This window comes from Neopsephotus bourkii, unplaced genomic scaffold (assembly GCF_033783945.1).
Source record: "Neopsephotus bourkii isolate Nb327-2 ecotype Australia unplaced genomic scaffold, CSIRO-AGI_Nbou_v1 NB_1622, whole genome shotgun sequence".
Lineage (NCBI taxonomy): Eukaryota > Metazoa > Chordata > Aves > Psittaciformes > Psittacidae > Neopsephotus > Neopsephotus bourkii.
This window is the reverse complement of record NW_026902097.1, coordinates 105,159-125,148: the sequence shown is the minus strand read 5'-3', so window position 1 is coordinate 125,148 and position 19,990 is coordinate 105,159. Positions and strand designations below refer to the sequence as shown.

The 19,990-nt window shown below is 50.1% G+C and overlaps 1 protein-coding gene across 1 annotated transcript in view; it reads left to right on the top strand.

Annotated features, from left to right (window-relative positions):
- The window catches only part of STK10 (serine/threonine kinase 10), a 46,078-nt gene that overhangs the window by 5,815 nt on the left and 20,273 nt on the right, over nucleotides 1-19,990 (top strand). Inside the window, exon 2 of the mRNA XM_061372821.1 lies at nucleotides 6,344-6,508. Within this exon, the coding sequence (XP_061228805.1) occupies nucleotides 6,344-6,508 (165 nt within the window). The remainder of the gene's footprint in view (nucleotides 1-6,343; nucleotides 6,509-19,990) is intronic.

Sequence of the window (19,990 nt, the reverse complement as noted above, 5' to 3'; positions counted from 1 at the left end):
GTTTAATTTTCTCTTTCAATATTGTGGCGTTGACTGAGTGAAGACCAGGCAGGAATGCTTCACTCACAGCACTGGCTTCCGTTGGAGCACCGTGCGCTTCCAGGGGACCAGTGATCTGAAGGATGTTTTGTACTTCTGAGTTCTAGACCTGTGTAGGCTGAAGGTGTTGGATCCATGTGGATCGTCCCTCTCTTCAAGCCTGGGGTGGGTGTTTGTTCACTTCTCACTCACACCAGGACCATGAGGTCCACTTGGTTTCTATGGGTGGGCTATAGTGGGGTATAGCAGCAAAAAAGACTCATGTTGTTCTGGGCTCTGCTGCTGCGCTTGGGTGCAAGGTCTGAAGCATTGCACGGGGCTTTCCTTGACTAACAAACTGCTGCTTGGGCTTGTTATCTCTCACCCTCTTCTACTGGGCCAGTGCTGAGCTTTTAAGGCAAGAAAAGGTGTTTGTGCCATGCTTTGGTCACGCTGAGTTTTGGCATGTCTACAGAGAAAACAAGTCCCTGGCTGTAGTTTGAGCTCTCTGGCGATGTTGCTTTGCCTCTAGCTTGTAAAAACCAGGGGAAGACATTTCTGCATGGTTTTTTATAGCTCACACTGACTTGTTTCACAAGCCACTTCCATTTCCCCTTTGCCGCTGCACAAGTGTTGCCACAGCTGCCAAAGCAGCGGCGCTGATTCAGCCTGACCCTGCTGCTGTGTGTATCAGGGCTGCCAGACCAGGGCTGTGCCAGCCTTGCTGCTGTCCCTGCTCATCACCAACTGCTCTGCTGGGTCTGCCAAGGGCTGAATTCAGCGTTTCCAAAGAGCCCCAAACTGGTGTTCACTTAGGGTGACAGACTGAAATGGCTCTGGGGAGCTTGTTGGGCACGGAACTTGTTTCAGCTCCCGTTGATTAGTGAACAATAATATGAGCACTGACTCAAGCCTGTCTATTCTGAGCTCGGTCACTGATGCAGACAGCTTGGGCAAAGTGCATCAGAAAGCAATTAGTCATTAGGTAGTCCCTGAGAAATACGTAAGTGAGCACTTGCTCGTGTACAAAGGCACACAATGGGAATGTGGTGTGGGAGGTGGGGGAAGTCGGAGCTGTCACCCCCCCAAACACAGCATCCACTGAAAGCACCAGGCTTTTTACTCCTGCTTCTGTAACTCGGTGATATGTGAAGCATCAGCTGTCCCACAGAGAGAAAACTTATAAGGAGGTGAAGAGTAGCTCACACCAAAAATATGGTGACATGATATGGCAGACCAGCTTAAAAAGGATTGTCCCTTGGCTTGGGAATATACTGTGGGCAAGCACATGTAGAGGACACGATTGGGTGCTCTTGGTGCTAGCTCTCTTTTCCACTAGTGAGTGAGAGTTCATGTGGGATTTCCCCTGCCTCACCTAGAAACTGGCCGTTGCCTTCAGCAGCAATCCTGCATGAGGAATGACCCAACAATCCAGCCTTCCGGTAATGTGTGCTTTAAAGGCTTAAAATAGTTCCTGCGTTTGTCACAATCTGGGTTTCACAATAGCTCAGAGGTTGAGTCACAGGCAAAGCCAAACAGCCTCTTCTGTCACCTGAACAGGCACCCCTTAAATCCATAAGCAGTTTCTCTATGCTTCTGCCTTCTAGGAGTAATCCTGTTCATCCCCTACCCCTTGGTATTCCAAGTGTGTTTGGTAACAGCATGTCCAGCACCCATCTTGCTCTGGAGGACTCCAGCAAGATCCTTTCCTTTGTACCCTGCTTGGCTCGTGGTGTTCCTTTCTGGAAGTGGTTTACTGGATAACTTTTATGGGGTATGTTTTCTGTTGTGGAATGCACGTTCCGATCCTGTTTCTGCACAGACCTGTCACGGGGTCTCTGCAGTGCATTGATTTGCACTAAGGCTGGAAGTGGCCATAAGGGCTTGTCAGGTTTGAAATGCCAAGGCTGTAATGAATCGAACTGGAGCTCAGCAGCACATCCTGGGCACTGTGCTGGCAGCTGCCTGCTCTGTTTGTTTAGTTTTGGTACTAAATTGCACTCCAGGGACAAATTATCCATGCCATTAAAACACCCAGGAGTGGAGGAGCTACAAGATGATGGAACTGGATGCGTGCTTTTGACTGGCCAGCTGTAGGCCATAGGCTGACATCAAACTATTTCTGTTATTGGAATCTCACCACTTTGGTGGGTCTTTTGCTCCTGTCCACAAATTCCACTGGAAAAAAATGTGAAAAGCCACAGATTCCCCTAAAGCTGCTCTTTTTGGGGGTGTTCTGCCTGAGAACAGAAGCTCTCTCCCCATCTCTGCATTCTCTACCTGGGCTTTTGCTGGGATGGAGACCCTGTAATGAGGCTGGCGTTTGCAGAAGACCTGAGGTTTGTAATTCAACCTGTGTTTCTCAGGATTCCATTTCAAACACCTAACAAACTGTTGGTGAGTAGCGCTAGGGTGCTTTCTTAATAGTTCTTGGTTTTCTTCTGTCCTCTGTATCATTGTCTCTTCCTTTCTTTGGCATTTAAAGACAAACCAAGCAGCAGCATGAGAGAAGTTTTCATGTCCCTTGCTGCAAGGTGAGGGCATGATCCCTTGTCAGGTAAAGGTGAAGCTGCAGAGAGGTTGGTGCATCCCTTTCCTTCCCTTCTGCATCTCTTGCTGAGTGAGCAGCAGATGCTGCCTCTTCTCAGCCTGGCACTATGCATCCCCTTGCTGAAAAGGTCATCATCCAGGCCTGCAGATCACAGACTTGGAGCTGCTGGTTCCTTCTGCCTGATTGCTAGCTTGGCTTGTTGAGGGCAGAGCAGGCTGTGTTTTGCTTTGTGCTAACATCTCCGGGCAGATTCACGTTCGTTGCACAAGGATAAGAAGAAATCAAGAAAGAGCCTTAAACCCTAGAGCATCATCTCATGCTGGGGATATCTGAAAGCAGCTCCGAGGGTTAGCAACGTTTGCCTTTGGCCTATTTGGGATCGCAACAAACCTTCCTGGAAGAATCTCTCTGTCGTAATACAACGTATGCAGGAAAATACCAGCAGAGAAGCCGCAGGAAATCACCAGATGTGAGTTGCAGAGAGGCTGCCTGGCGTACTTGGCCAAAACGTGACGCTGCCTGTACAAATGTGGCCTGCTGTGAGCAGCTTTGGGACCTGCTGGCTGCTGTGAGGGGCTGTGATGCAGCAGTCTGCCTGATGGCAGGCACCTGCCATTCCCAGGGAGGCTGAAGCCTGGTGTCACTGCTGGAGGACAAACAGATGGAGAGAAAATGAAGGTGGAGAAAGGGACAGAAGCCCCTTGGATTTCCAAAGCTCTTGTGGTGACAAACGTGACTTGCTGAGCTTTGTCCAGGAATGCACACACCATACGGTGGGGATCTCCCTCTGTCTTGTACGGTAGAAGCACCACAGGCTGGGTTTGGGCTCAGATCAGCTACAGACAACTGCGGAGCGGATGAGCTGTCCAGGATGTGTGAGTGTTGGTCCTCTCAAAGGACTGGGACCACCACTTTCCTCTCCACACTGCAGTGGGCAATGCCAGAGGAGATTAATCTTCCAGGATCTCCTTCCTATTTCACCTTCTTCTGCTGTCCTGCAGGGCTAAGGGTCATTTTGGTCCCCTCTGGGAAGTGCTGTGAGTGCACTCAGTTGTAGCTGTGACATTATCATAGGAGCAGGCACAGTACAGGGCTCATGCCTGCAGCACCCCTACCCCTGCGAGCCCTGCTCTTTCAGACGTTGTGTTCTTGCTTCCTGGGTTTGTGTTGTCCTGAGCTGACTTCTCCTTGCAGATGGTGGTGGTCCTTCCGCTGGTGTGACCAAGTGGTGTGACATCCCTGTGCCTGCTGGTCTCAGGGGATCTGGGACAGTGCAGTGCTCCTCTCCCCCTGGGGTGAAAGCCCACCTCACGCAGCTCATGGGATTCCCTTCTGTCCCCGGGCTGTGTCCCCTGCTAGAACGGATGAGGAAATGGAGATGGATGGGTAAATACCCTCATCTGGGACTGTCCAACGTGATGGAGAAAGGCAGCAGCTAATTCTCTTATGGACATCTTTAAAGGCTGAACATCAGGCAGAATGTACCTGCGCTTGTATCTAGACAGGAAGCTATTGCTGGCGGTTGCTGGGTTGCTCATCCATTAGTAATGATGAATGAGGTCAGTCTGCCACAATGAACGTGTGGGCTGCAGTCACTTCCTCACCCACAGCTTGCAGCCCTGTTTGCAAACCCATGTCCTCCAGCTCAGCATCCAGCATCCCTGCACTTTCGCCTCCAGAAAGCCCAGAAGGGGATCAGAGGTGGCAGAGTGGCTGCTGCAGTGGCTCCTTCAAGGCTTGGGAGTGAGAGCAAGTCAGTTCAGACCTCTCAGTAGGTGATGATGCTATAGGCAACCGGGGCATGCTCTGCTCCCGGGCTTTTTCACGTGCCTGCAGGGCCCCAGCATCCTGGAAAGGCTGAGCTGGCCAGGACCCTGCCAATGGGAAGCGTGTGATGGCTGACCTCCAAGGGAAGCCCCACCTCTTCTCACAATATTTACTTCCCCTTCTTGGACCTCTCCCAACACCATAAGTGCAGAGCAAACAGAGTGGGGCACCTCTTGCTCCGATTTGGAAGCGCTCTGCTTTTCCCTATGCCTAACTGTGCTCCCCATCTCCCGCTGCCCTGCTCTGTGTGCTCTCCTCTGGGCATCTGTGTAAGATGGTAAGAAACAAACCGCAGGAGCAAAAGAAACCAGCATCAGCTTCTGTCTTGAGATTGGGCATCAAGCCCAGATGGAAATGGATTTGTCCCCTGTGGTAAAGACAGAGCTGTCGATGCCAACTCATGTGAATGCAGCAAGGCTTCAAAACCCAGCAGAGACTCAGGGGTCCTATGCTTTCCTGAGTACGTTGTGTTGTTTTCCCCCTACTCCTTGCCCCCCTTCCCAGCCTATTCCTCAGTACACAGTTGTGCTATCACCTAAGCTATGTAAAACTGTTCACTGGGGCTTGCAGTGTTTATACTAGGAATTAATCATGCTGTAAGCTCCTGTGTAGGTTTTCCAAACACATATATATAAACTACAGAGCAGTAAGGAAGTTCACAACCAGACCTTGCCCAGCTCCCGCACTAACAGCACCCGCAGTGGGACTTCTTTCCCTGGGGGAGAGGCAGTCCAAAGCGAGTGTGATGGAAGGAAAATAGGAAATGAACTGCAGTCATGGCATAAGGGCTTGCCTGCATCCATGGGGAGCAGGATGGGTGAGGTATAGGGATTTATCCTGCCATTTGATCTGGTGATTCGATGTGGTGCTGGGAATGGCAGGGTGCTCCTGAGTAAACAGCTCCTGCCTGGCCCCCCCTACCAGCATGTGACACATCCTGGTGCACAGACTGTCTGGCAAACGCCCTTTTGGTGTTTTGTTGTTCTTGCACCAATTTGTACAAATTGCATTTGCGAAATGTGAACCTGCCCTGGCTATTTTGGGAGAAGCCATGGACAGTGCTGGGCAAATGATGCTGAAACAGTCCTCTATGGGAGCAGCTCCATCCCTGCTCACAGGCGCTTGTTGTTAGCCAAGTCTTTTGTCAGCTGCCTTTTCCTCATATGGGATGGGACACAAGAGGAGTGGGTGACAAGAAATGTGTCTGCAAATGCTTCCGGTCCAGCGTGGATTTACTGCCCTATTGCTGGTGTGTGGCCCCTGAGAGCAGAGCATCCCCTTCCTAGGTAGATTGCTGCTTGGGGAGTGGTGTCGGGGGGGGGAGAAGGTCAGCAAACCTGTAGTGGTATTGAGGAATGGGGAGGGAAAGTCAGGAAAAGTTTTCCAACCCCTGGATATGGAGGTTTTGGTGGTTTTCTGGTTATTTGGCGAATAAACTGGTTAAAGGGACAATGTACAATGGAGGGGGCAGCTCAGAAAGCATGTGTACTATTGTTCTTACTGTCATCTGAAACGCTCGCTGATATGCACCATCAGGAATCCTGGCCAGTCCTGGGAAATCAAAATACACCCGTCTTGAATTTGTCTGGATTATCTGTGTACTCAGGACTGCTAGTAATTGGAACTGTCACCTATGATATTATTGGAGAGCCTGATGCTACAAACAGTAGGATGCATCTCCTTTTCTAAAAGCTTCTTTCTCCGCATGATGGGAAGTGGTGTGGGCACAGGAGGCTGGAAAGAGGATGCTTTGGCCCTGGCACAGCATTCACCCTCTCTGCAAAGCTATGGGCAGGTTTAGGAAACAGAAATGCCTTTGCAAGTTTCTGTGCTTGTGGTGTGGCTGGTCTAGTCAAGCTGAGCATGAATTGGAAGGACTTGTTCAAGTACTGTGTGCTCCTGGCTCTTCTTGCCTTTGTTGTGCTCACACTGTTTTCTTTCTTGCAGGCCAAGAACAAGGAAACCGGTGCTTTAGCGGCTGCCAAAGTCATTGAAACAAAGAGTGAAGATGAACTGGAGGATTACATGGTGGAGATTGAAATACTGGCAACCTGCGACCACCGGCACATCGTCAAGCTGCTGGGAGCCTTTTACTGGGATGGCAAGCTCTGGGTAAGAGGCTGTTGCTGTGTGTGACCTGTACAGCTGCACATTTCTGCCCGTGGCAGAGGTTGGAGCTGGATGAGCTTTAAGGTCCCTTCCAACCCAAACCGTTCTGTCATGCTATCAGTTTCAAAGCCATCTTCATGGCCAGGTCCTCTTCTCCTTCTTAAAGTTATTGGCAAGTCAGGAGAGTGTCAAAGGGTGCGTTCAGCAGCTCTCTTACTTTGTCTTTTTAATCAGGTACATTTATGGCCTCCCAGGGCAGCCTTACCAGGGTTAAAAAGAGATCTCAGCTTTTGAGACCTGTACTTGTGTCTTGAGCTGTCAGAGCTGTGGGTCTCTGCTTGTTATGCAGGAGCCAAGGCCTGAGCCTCAGGGCTGTCACAGGAATAATGCAATCCATGCCTGGTTCATTCCTTGGTTAAGCAATGCAGGAGAGGTACTGTTCTATTGGGCAATGTGTGCTTATTCAGCGAGTGCCTTTTGCAGTGTCAGCATGCATCAGTGTCCCTTCTTATTTAAAAATCCATCACTAAAGCCCCCAGCTTCTCTGTGACACCCTGCTCGAAGGGCTGCCATAGCCAGCACTGAGCACTTCCACCCATGCATTGTCTTGCTTCAAGGGAGCTGGGCTGCAAGTTGCCTAGAGACTAGGTATTTGTGATGCCGAGCCCTGAGTGCGTTGAAGAATGAAGTAAATATGTACACTTCTGAGGAAGTGAAAGACAAACATCTCTGCTAGGAGGGGACTCACGACTTCGACAGGTTGCAAATGCAGCAAAACTAATAGCAGCAGAATTAGAAAGGCAAACACAGGCAGAGCTTGGGTGAGAGGTGGGGCTGGTCTATATTCCACTCTGCTCTGCTGGTTTCACCTCCCTGCTTTGTGCCTGACCTACACTGGCCTTGTTCATCCTATCTAAAATGTCAGCCCCCTCCCCTTTCCCCTTCCACCTCCTCCCTGCAAAAGGAAGCTTTGCCTTCCTTCCTGTAGGGAAAATGGATTGCGGGGCTCCTCAGCTCTGCTTTTGTCTAAGAAGTGCTTTGTAATGTCATACGCTTGCCGACCTACTAAATTTAAACAGCCTCTTCGAAGCGACTGGAACAAGAGCCTCCTGTATGAGGCTTTCCCGTGAGGGTAGATGTTACAGCTCTGTCCATTGTTTTGGGAGGAGGATCGTTCTCTTTATTTAATTATTTGAGTGGCATTTGCATTTCATTGCTCAGGCTGTTCTTATTAATGCTCCAGTGTTTTACTGGCTTTGAGGGAAGTAAATAAGTCAGGCTGTTATACTTATGGAAGGCTTCTAGTTTTTAGCAGGTTTTCCCTCTAAGTCTTCCTCTTCTTGGTCACCGGTGCTGCTGGGGAAAATTTGCATCCAAATAGAACACCAGCTTTCCTTGTCTTGTCCGTATCCCATCACCATTTCTTTGTGTGGTTGTTTTAGTCAGTGTTTTCCAGGACTGTTAACAAATGATCCATTTGATGGGTGCATGGACTCTGCTGTACTTTTGGCCTCATGTGGCTCAGGTTTTGAGCATGTGCTGTGAGTGCGTGTCTGGTCAGTGATTCCCTGTGGTTTCCCTGTCCCTGTAGCCTGGTGTGGAGAGACAGTGTTCAAAGTGACACAGGGGCAGCAGTGGGACCATGCAGGCGGACTGGCAAGGGGTCCAGATGTGCCCAGCCTCCTGGATGGCAGGAGCTCTTTGGCTTTGTGTAATTTACAGCTTTGTCTGAGCCAACAGCACAGGGGGGCTCAGCGCTGGGAAGGGCTGTTGCTAAATCAGCCCTTGTTGACTGCTCTCCGACTCTTCAGCTAACAAGGAAAATATGTGAGGAAACCTGTTTTTCAGTGGTGGCTGCTGCTGCAGAAGTGTCCTTGTCCCCCTGAGCTGCGTTGGGTCCTCGTGGCTCCTCTGTGCCAGGGGTTGGCTTTGTGCTTCAGTAACCAGAAGGTGACATGCAGTGTTTATGGAGCAGAAAACCTTTCTGTGCAAAGGGAAGTTGCTTAACCCACAGCAGCTGCTTTGGAATCCATAGCGCTGAAATGAAAGCACAAACCAGCAAATTCCTCATGCTTTTATACTTGATGGGCATCAAACTGAAGAACCCCAGCTCACACAGAGGGCAGAGCAGAAGCCCAGTGTGAACCACAGGCAACGGCTTGGAGGACCCCAGTGAGTCCGCAGGAATATAACTGGTGAGATTACAGCATCCGGCATGACCTTCCTCAGCATATAAATACACTGCAGAGATGTTGTGCCCTCACCAGCAGATGCTCTCACTCTGTTCCCCTTTCATCTTCTTCTCATTGCTCACGGTAGAGGCCAAGCAGTCTTGTGCTGGTTGAAAGCAGCCCAGGGATGGCAAAACTGCAGTCGCAGGAGTTTTCATGATTTTATTTGATTTTTATTATAAGCCCTGTGGCATTTGATGTTGTTTTGCATAAATCCCAGCTGCTGGAAATGGGGGCACCAAAGGAAAGCTGAGAATCTCATGCTATTAAGCAAAAAATAATCTGGTTTGAGTCCTTGTGGCTGGGCCACATCTTACAGTCCTTTTTCTGAAGAAGTGTGGAAACACAAAGGCAAACCCTCCTCACCCAGTATACATGCAGCTTTTAAAAAGGAACCATTTTAAAGCTATTTTGTAACTGATGAATGTGTCTAAGGTATGGGGTTTGGTTGCTTGAAATCAGTGGTGCTGGATTTACATTGATAATTATTAGTACATGAGAAAGGAAAACAACAGATCTTGTGTGTTGTGTCCCTCTTGAGGGCTATGTGGTTTGTTGGTTGTTTTGGTTTGGTTTCCCCCTGCCTTCCAAAACAACACAAAGACTGAGACCTCAAAGGAAGGGAGGAACTTTTGATCTCCTGCTTCTGAGTATCTCTGCTGCTTCCAAGTGTCTCCTCTCACAGACACAGGAGCAGTAGGACAATAAGATGACTTTGGAGTGATGAGCTCCAGCTTTCCTGTGGGAGATCTCTGCTCCGGGGGGATGGTGGGCACCTCCACCAGACAACCAACACACTGATGAGTGGGGCAGGAAACCCAGGATTCCTCCTGCAGGATCCTGTCGATGCTCCTTGGGTTTGCAAGATGCTCTGGAAATCAACTTGTAACGTCAATTGGCCCCAGGTGTTTAACCACAGGACTCCATCGGTGGTGGTACAACTTCCCTAGCAAAGCACCGGGGAATTCTGTTCCCCCTCCCTCCTTTTCTATAAACCATGGTTGCTGCAGCAAATGGGTTTTGAATAAGCAGACGTTTCCTGGAGATCAAAGCAAAAACCGCTGCACCATGCAGGTAACCCTGCCTTGCCAGAGCATTTTGGGGATGGTTAATTTAATCAGCTTAAGAGTTTCTTCTCACCAGCCCGCTGTGTGGGTATGTAACTGGTAGAGCTTGCAGATAGACACCAGCTTTGTAGCTCATCTTTGTACTTCCCTTAAGAAAAGCCTTTTGCATTTTCTGTGGGCAGGCTCTGACCTGCTCAGCCAGGGACGTTTTGGATTGCTACCCCTTTGATATGGATGTTGACTGGAGATTTGGGCATTCTTGAAAATCCTGTATCGTAAAGAAGTGTTCATTATCCCATGCACTAGACTGCTGGGCTATGTAAAGCATCTGCAGCTTTTAATCCTCAAGTTGGAAATAACCTTTTCTTTAAAACAAACAATAAAGAAAGCTGATAACCCAACCAGATTCCCTAAGGTTTTCCTTAGCAGAGGAAGGTTGCAGGGAGAGCAGCCTGAGCTGTGGCTGGATGCCCACAGGGGACCCTTCACATGAATGCTGTTCCAGGCCAGGACTCTCCAAGCTTCTCAGTCATCTGTCCCCAAGGAATCCAAGGGCTATTCGGGTCCCTTTAAAATTTAACTTGGCAGGAGTGCTGCAGTCTAAACTGGCCCTTCCTGCTTGGCCTCATGCTCCTGAAGCTTTGTACCAAATGTCCCCCTGAAGTGCTTGAATCTCTACAGTTTCCGAGTGTCAAGCTGCGCGTAGTGCTTGAGCATAGTGAAGGAGAGACCCATCGAAACAAAGTGAGCTTTGTTAAACATCTACCCAGTGTCCTGTTCTGTTCTATTCCTCCTTTCTCCCAACTGCAGAAACTTAAATCCATGCCAGATTTGGCTGTACCCTGAGAGCCCCCAAGAGCACACAGCACTGTGTTGCTGGCCAGGCCATGCTCTGGTACCCATGAACTGCTGTAGTGTAAGCATGGAGGTCTAAGTCTTCTTCTGCCCTCCTCTCTGATGTAAAACTGAGCAGTGGGTTGCATGAGACCAACACATCTGCTTTGGTTTGTGAACGTGAGCTTTAGCATTCAGGTCCCTGGCGAGTCACTGGAACTGCTATTTCTGGGTAAAACTGGGTCTTTCCCTTAAAGCAAGGATGGAATTGGAGTGATTTTGATCAACCACCTATAATGACTTATGCAGCAGGTAAATTACCATCGCCCAGCTGAGTTCAAGAGCACTTCTTCTACAGGTAGTAACATGACAATGCAAACTAGAACAGAAACCTTTTGTCTACCATCCTTTAGAGAGGGTAATGTTACAAGACAAGGTTATTGAAGCCATAATAATGCCTTGGGATTACATACCCTTGTCATCTATACTTCGTGGAATGTTTTATAAAAGAGACCTGGTGTTGTTATCCTGGTTATTAGAAGGGGGAGTGGAGGCACAGACAAGAATTTGCCTAAAGTTTACCCAGCAGGTAAATGGAACTTGGGAATAAGTCTTACGTGCTGAATCCCAGTGCAGGGTTATAACCATGAGACTATAGTTTTATGAAAAGAAAGCAGCAGACAAGAACCCCATAGGCAAATTAGCTTTCAAAACACTTTAAAACTTTGGTTAGAAAGGTATTTCAATAAGCCACGTTCCCACTTGGCTGACTTGCCCAGGGAAATGCTAAGGAATGGTGTTTGCATATAGATGAATACTTATGAACTATCTATGTATAAGAGACAGTGCCTTGAAAGCTAGCTTCAGCCTATGTCCTGGAATAAGCAATAGATTGCAGGTTTAAAGTTCTTTATTTCAGATATAGCCTGAAAGTTGTCATTTGGGAGGAATGGATGGCCTTGTGCAGAGTTATGGCTTGGGGTGATATCCACTGACTTCAAAGCTCTCACTGAAACAGTTAAATAGCATCTTGTGTGCTGGCTCCATCCACCTCATGTTGTGACTTTGGGGATGATCAGAACAAATAGTTGGTTCTAAGGAGATGCCAGGCACAAGTAGAAAACTTACCAAGTCCTTTGCCACCCCTTGAATGAGTTGTCCTGCTGGGCAGGTGAGGCTTTGAGGCTGTGTTGGAACTGCTGGCTGTTAATGATAAAAGACATCAAGAAACTTGTCCTGGGTCAAACTCCAGCTCTGAGCTGGAGCAGACTCTAGCAATGAGCTCTGCCCCTCTGAAATGCATCATGTGTTTCTGATGCTCCACAAACTTGGGACACTTGAGGTTAGTAAATCTTCCCACTGGAGAAGCAACTTGTTCCTTTTAGCTATTTAGATTTGAAAGGATTTTCGACGTTTTTCTACCCATCCAGTAAGAAATGCTCATGTGAACCGAGTGGCCTCTAAATGCTGATTAATCTTGGTGAGAGAAGGGGATCCCAGTCCAAGCCCTCTAAGCAGCAAAGGCTTTGCCCCATGCCCGGGCAGGGAGCCATTGCCTGGGTGTTTTTCTGGTTTCTATAGCAAACAAGAGTGCTGGCCTTCCTCTGGATGTCCCTGTGTCCCTGGTATACAGAGGCTGCGAGTCCAAGCGCTGAAAGGAGAGCTCATGAACAAGCCTGAGCATGTTGTAATTAACCCTCCCTGCACCACTCAGCATCCAGGTACCACTGCCTGGTCACAGCTGTGCTGACCCTCTCTGCTCTGCAGCTCGTAGCCGTTTCTGTTCCCTGGCCATGGGTGTACTTGAATTCTTGTCCCTCTGGGATGCTGGTTAATGAGTCAGGATGGTGAATTCAAAAGGGTCAGATAACAGCCCTTGTCAAAAGAAACGGAATGCCCTGTGTGATTCTAGCAAGGGAAGGATGCTTTTTGCAATGTCAAAAACATTCTGTTAAGCTAAAAGGAATTTTGATTTGTTCTGCCAAAATTTCAGTAGGAATGGGAATATTTCTGCCAACCTGAGGGGGTAGTTCAAGGAAATGTTTTGTCATCTCAGAATGATTTTGATGTGAAGACCTCATCCCCAGTCTCCTTCTGATCAGCAGGGAGCTCTGCATTTAAACAGGAATATGCAGTGTCATTTGACTTGGTTCTCGAGAAAGCTTTCCTGCTCTGAAACCCCATCAGCCTTGGCTTTCCTCACTTGCTGCCCTGCATCTTCTTGTTATGGGGACAGACCTTTTTTAAATTTCAAATATTTTTCTCTGTAGGTTATTTTGTTCAGAAAAGTTGGGGAGAAAAAGTTCATTATATTTGAAATCTCTGAATGGTGTCCTTGTCTGCAAGGGAAAATTGGCAAGCTTGGAGCACTCTCTTACAGAGAGCTAATTATTTCGCTTCCACCTACAGCATGCTTGTCATGTCAGGCAAGCTGTTGACATTTGTGCTCTGCTGTAGCAGCACAGAGGCTTCTGGTGAGTTCTGTATTGTTTTATGGCCTCTCCAGTGTGTGCTGAGGGCTGCTGTAGCAACAGGGAGCGTGAACCTGGTGGCTTATGCAGGTGCCAGTGGTTCTTGGGTACGTGGCCCCTCTTGTGTTGGTGGCCTCATGGGGCTCTAGAAGTGAGGTTGGGAAGTGTGTGTGTCCTCAGGCTGCTGTAGTGTCTTGCCCTGCCTTCAGCCACCCCCAGCAAATAGCTAGAGCAGCTCAGCCTTGCTTTGAATCACCACTTGGCTTATGAGCAACACTGGCGTAATCTGTTCCCCCTTTTCTTACAGCCCTTTTGCATGTGATGGGTGAAGAGTGTTGGGCAGGAGGGTGGTGGGCAAAGTGCCAAGTTACGTAGGTGTAGGAATGTGATCCACCTCCTCCCTCTGCTCAGTAATGTAAACTTGCTCCTTGGACTTCAGTCGGAGCAGGGCAGGCTGGCCAAGATAACGGGGGACTCAACATGCTTGCAGACAAAATCACTGGTCAGCACAGCCCTTGATTCCAAGGAGGTGCTCCCCAAAACCAGTCCCTGTGGTCCTGCACGCCTCTGTGCTATGGGGGACAGAGGGGAGCTTCTCCTGGGAGGGCTGATGGTATTGCCTGTCTCCTCTTGCAGCCAGCTGGACAGCATAGCTTCGCCATTAACCACCAGAACTCGGGTTCAGATGTCAAGCAGATGGAGTAAAGGACATGCCCCTTGACCGTGGCTAAATGTGGTTTCTGTGCCTAAATATATCCCTGTGTTCTTCCCACCAGCGAATAATAGCTCTGTCCTCTGGGGTTTGTGTCACTCAGAAGCTGAAGCCCCTTTCTCAGCCCTGGGAGGTAGAAATGCATTCAGAGATTTTGTTGGAGGCATGAGAATGGGCTTAACCCATCAGCCCAAGGGGTACGATGGGCTTGGAGGGACAGGGAATGGAACTATTTAGATTTCACCCTGTGCTTGGGGGTTAGGTGCAGGTGGGAGCTTGGACAGAAAATGGGGCAGCTTTTCATCGGGTCTTGCCATGTGTCCAAGCCATAACTGGGCTGTGGAGGCAGTTCTGGGATCTCTGGGTACACATGGAGGTTGCTGTCTGCATCCCGGGTGCCTGCTTTGCCTGTGGGACTGGACTTTGCTTGTGTGACTCTGGCACAGAGTGGTATTAGGGTAGAGCTTGAGATCTGGATCCATCATTTGCCTGTGTGCTTTTAGACAAATGATCATCTGTGTTCTTTGTGCAACACTTCATCTTTGCTGCAGCCAGTGTTGCTGGACCAGGGCTGTCCCTGCTATGGACTTTCTGTAAACCTCAGCCCCTGCTACAGATGCTCCTGACCTTACCAAAGTCCTCTCGGTACTACAGTAACATGCAGAGTTTGACAACAGAGCTGGTTGTTGCCTGTCTCTGTTTTCCATGGCATATGTATTATGGGGCTGAGCAGCAGTGTGGGATAGCCACCAGCAAGCTGCTGGGTGAGTTGGATACTGAAGAACAGGATGGGAAAGCTGGTGTTCAGTAGCTAATGAATGCCCACTGCAGGTAACAGGGCAGGAAACTTTCTGCTGTTCTAGAACCACAACTCAGGGCTGTAGTAAGATGCTTTCCTGGATCTGTGCTGCCTCCTCTAGAGACTGTCGGGGCTTTCAGCTTCCTGCTGCTCCTGCAGGGCTTGGGAAGGAGCCTGTCTCACCCATGGTGTATGATCCAGACGCTGGGAAAAGAGACCTGCCTTGCTGTGACTCCTCCATACCCTGTCACAGGTGGGAAGGTCTAGACAGCTTCCTTATGCTTCCCTTGCTTTTCCTGTTACTTGTGATGCCAGGAGAGTCATCCTGTGCTACAGATGCCATGGTGTGGGATGCATGAGGGGCCTCCAGGACTCCTGGTCCTGCCCTGGGAAGGGAAGCTTTGGCCCCTATGAAACCGGGAAGTGAGGAAATGTTTTGGTGGGTTGGGGTAGCACACAGGAGTGCTGTTCCCAAGGTGGGCTCTTCCCATGGTGCTGGGGAAGGGATGCAAGGTCTCTTGTGCCATCAGTACCCAGGACCCTGCCTGTGTGTTTGCTGTGCTGGGTCCATTTCTGACCGTGGTAGTGTGACTCTGGGTTCTGTGGCCGTGGGGCAGGGAGGTTGTCCCTGTGGGGCTCTGCTGGAGGGACTGACCTGCCTGTGTCCCACTGTTGGGGCTGGCAGGGAGAGGGGAAGGGCTCTGCAGCTGCAGTGGCAGCAGCTATTACTCAATGTGTCCGTTTGTTGAAACGCCGGGAGCGGTTCGTGCCTTGTGGTTTGCACCGGAGGTGCTGCTGCCTCAGTGATGCCTCGGCTGCCTTCTCACCTCCCAGTTCTGCTGCGGTGGGAGGAGGACCTGAACTTCCTCCTTTGGGCAATCCCCCCACAGAAAAGCAGGGCCTGTTCTCTTGCTGTAGCCTAAAAAGCAGCTTTGTAAAGTTCATCTAAAGGGGGTTTCTTTCCCCCTTTTTCTCCTGCAGCCCACCGTGACTGCACTGAACTGGCACTTGTGATGCCGGCAAGGAGGCAACCTGGAGAGCATTTCTCTTCAGCTACTCTAAATGGAGCACAGTTTACTTCACCACATTTACTTATCTCCCCACTCTCTCTATGCTGATACAAGCCAGGAGAGCTTGTGGCTGTGCTGCAGGGTGCTTTCCACTGTGGGTGACAAGGATGCTTGTAAGCTGCCCCATGAGCGTGTCATGGCCGTGAGGCTGTATGTGGGTGATGGAGGCTGCTACCACGGCAGGATGCTACTGGTTGCTTTCTCCCTGATAGCAGGCAGCTGCTTGAAGAAGCAAAACAAAACCCTGTGCTGCAGATTAGGAGAGGAAATTGCTGAAGTACTTCAGTTTTGAAGCAGGTTCTGGGCCAAGGAGGGTGGATGTGGCAGCAGACAGATCCTGGGGACACAGGCAACCTCCTGTTCCTGCTGAACCTGATGCTCAGGGCTCAGTGAGAAGGGAGGTTGCTGGATGATTACAGTGCCTTAGCGTGGTGTGCATCTGTGTAGTAATGGCATGATGCTCTGGAGCACCCCTATGCCTCCAGAGCAGTCGGACTGTTCAGTGTGCAACTGCAACAGCAGCAGTCACAGGAAAAGCCTGCAGGCACCCGCCACTTCCAGTGACTTGGGAGCAACTGGGCTGCCAAGGCAAGGGCTCCTCCATCCTATGGGACCTGGTGGCCTCCCTGGGCAGCCAGCTGCGCTCATGGGAAATGCCTGCCTGCCCAGGGCCACAAGTGCTGAGATGAGCAGCCCCCAGCTTTCCCAACTGATGGCTTTTCCTCCTCTCCCTTTTTGACTGGAAGAGGCATTTCTCCAGTGCTGCTGCAGAGGGAACAGTTCGTGGGCCTCTGCCCTCTGACGTGCCAGTTGGATGAGTAAGAGCTGCCGGAGGGTGGGTCCTCTCCTCTTAATTGGGCTTCAATTGCAAACCTCGGTTCAGGGACATCAGCTGTTCCACCCTTGGCAGCTGAGCAGTGCTTGGTAAAATTACCTTTCAAGATAAGCTTATTATTATTATTAGTTTATTCCTTTTTTAGTATAGAAAGTTCTAGGGGTTCAAACATCCCCAGGAGACAGGACTGCTCCTCCCTGGAGCAGCAGGAGCGAGGAGCAGGATCTCAGGCCTACCCTGCAGGACTTTGGTACCTGGGCAGGAGATGCTGCTTCTGGTTTGTCAGATCCAGGAGCTGCCCTGGGCTGTCACCTGTACTAAGCTTGTTTTCAGGGCTGGTGTCCCTCCAGCCCTCGCCTCATGTGAGGTGCTGGAGGGTTTCTCCTGGCAGTGTCCAATCTGCTGTGTCGAGCTGCAAGGTCCTGTAATGCTTTCTCATACGTGGTGCCCCTCACTCAGGTACAACTTGAAGACCTCTGTCTTTAAGAGCCCTTAATTGAGCTGTTTCATACATCTGTATGTCTGTTTATTCTCCTGGGCAGCCCTAGGCTCACTGGACCCTGCTTCCTCTCCTCCCAGGCAGTCACTTATTACTTGAGCAGCTCAGAACACAGCCCCAGCCCCCTCTGCATGCCCTGCTTCCACTCTGGCTACAAAATGCTTCCAGATCCTGCTGTGCCTAAAGGCAGGATTAGGATGAGCCACTAGGAAAAATCAAGGTCACCAGCAAAGCTCTTTAACTCGAGTGGACTTTTGCTTTCAGATTTAAGCTTGTGTTTCATTTTCCCCGTGCAAAAGTTTCTTGGAAGGGAAAGATTATGTGGCTTCTGCTTGCGGATCTCTTTATTCAGCTGTTTTGCTAAAGGTATAGAAGAAACGAGTCCTTTTTAAAATACAGATATAATCAAAATATAGAATTAAATATATGTATAATTTATATATAAAAAATTTAAAAAATCATATATATGTAACAGTCCTCAAACTGTGGTACAAAGGTTTTGAGAGGTAGTGGGAGTGGGTTCCCTTTTCTGTCTATAAACCAGCTGCCCAAATCTGTTCCCGTGCATGCAGCTCATGCATCCTTGTGGAGCTGTGAATGAGCCGGCACACTGGCTGGGTTTCTTTGGCTGTGATGCTGGAGCTGGGACCGTGGGGCTCTGGCAGTGGTGGAGGGTGGTGCTGCTCACACAGCCCAGTGATGGGAGCTAGCGGTGAATTTGGATGTGCCTGCGAGGTGCAGTTACAACTGCCTGTGGACTTTGGACACTAGGATGCGGATAGTGCTTAATCCCTGGGGTTTCTGACAGCTTTGAGGTGGCAGCAAGAGGGAGAACTCCTGTTTCTGCTGCATGTCCCTGTCCCCCCTGCATCAGCCCAGCGCAGCAGAGGGGCTGGGCAGCCTGCAGCAAGGAAGTCCCTGGATTTCTTGTGCAGAGGAAATCATTATAAACAGGATGTTTGCTCCAGCCCTGTTCCAGGCTGCTCACTGCAGACCCCGCAGGGTGCTCAGACCCCCCTTGCCTGGACCCCGAGCGGGAGGAGGAGGTGAGGTGTAGGTGCTACCCCAGTTTAGCATTGAAAGAGGCATTTTCAGGCTGTCAGCAGTGGGGCAGAGACCCCCGGTTTTCCGATGCTGGTTCACAAGGCTGCAGGAGCTTCCTCGGGTGTGGGTGTGTGAAACCTCTGTTTTGCGGTGCTGCTGTGGCTCAGCTAGCCCTGTGCTAGGTCACAGGAGGATTGCTGGGGACAGCAGATTACAACATGGGCAGCAGCCCAGTGCAGTGTAGAGAGGTGAAGTGCAGTGCTGAGATTGCTTCTCACCAGGGCAGTTACTGCTCCAGCTGTGGTTTGGGGACACCAGTAGTCAGCCCATATATCAAAGCTCATGGAAACAGTCCTAAGCCCTGACTGCACAGATGCACAGGCTCTTGTTCAACAGCTCTGTTCTCAGATCATCCCAACTCATTCCTCATCGCAGCCACAGTGGCAGGCTGCCCACCCCAGGGTGTCAGACCCGCTGCACAGCCTCTGCTCTCTGTGAGCATCTCTGCATCCTCCAGCTCGCACACAGACTGGCTGCTGCTGCTGCTGCTGCCGCCTTCCTACCTGCTCCAGTGGTAAATCGCTTTTCATGCCGAACTTGCTCCTGGAAGGAAGTGTGTGTGTGGTGTATGAGCGATGGGATTGCCAGTTGCATTTGTTTAAATCAGGTTTCCTGGGCTGAAACCAGCCCATTAGGATTTTAGATGCTCAGACAATCTGGCCGCACCCGTAATTATTCTTTGGCACCTCTGCCCTTGTTGAAAATGCATATTTGTAAGTTTTCCATATTTCCCATATTCCCAGTGCCTGGCTTGCAGCCTGCTGTGCCTGCATGAGCATACACAGTCATGCTGGTTCAGATGGACTGATTTCCCTGATTTTCTCATTGCTAGGCTGCAAACCCAGATGGAACTTCGAGATGAAATGCACCCCACACTGATCCAGAGTCAGGCTGCTTGTGCTGGGCCCTTCCCCATTTAAAATCTCAGTGTGTCTCACCAGAGCACATTTGGGCTGTGCCAGCCGTGCCCCTGCCAGGAGACCTTGGCACAGCACCTTCACACGGAGGCTCCTGGGAGGCTGTGGATGTGGCTGTCCCCCAGCTGGCTGCTCTGTGTGCCTCTCACCCCTCAGAATGAAAATCAGGGTTCTCAGTCTGGAGGCTGTGTGAGAGGAGCTGTGTGAGGTGCCAGGGGACTTTGTGTAGCGGGGGGGCACAGAGAGCCTGTAAAGCTGCTTGCTGAGCATTATCAGTGAAAGCACCGAAGTGGCCCTGGTGGCAAAGGCTGCTTTAGCAGGTGATTTGAGATGGGTTTTGTTAGGTTATGGGTCTGTTTAAGCTGAAGAGCTGAGCCTGGTAGCACAGCCAATATTCCCCTCAGGCTTTCTGTACTGACTGGCTGTTGCTTGAGTCTGGAGGCCACCCTCTTTGGGTAGGTGAGTTCCTGAGGTGCCTGGAGCGGCAGGAGCAGGAAAGGATTGCTCATGTGAGATGGAAAAATCCCTTGTACTGTGATTCAGTGATGAGACAGGAGCATTTGTAGGGCAGATTTTCTGTCTGCCGGAGCAGTGCAGAGATGTGACAGTCAGACTTCATGGGACAGATCTGCACTCTTTCTGCAGCCTCAGCAAACCAGAGTCGGCACAGATTTGTTGTCCTGGTTTGCCAATGGTTTAAATGTCTTCCAGTTGCTTCTCTCCATCTGCCTGCTTCAAATGCTTCCCCAGCCCTGGCCTCTGGTTTATTCTTCTCCACTTCCTCCGACAGTGCCTCTGTCGTGCTGCCCAACCTGCCTGGGTTTCTCCGCATTGTCTCCCTTCTGACTCTTGTTCCTGGGCCAGTTCTTGTAGAGCGGTTCTGCCTGGTCCTGCTCCCTCTTCTCCACCGAAACCAAGCAGTTGTGTCTTGCACTGTGGTCCAAGT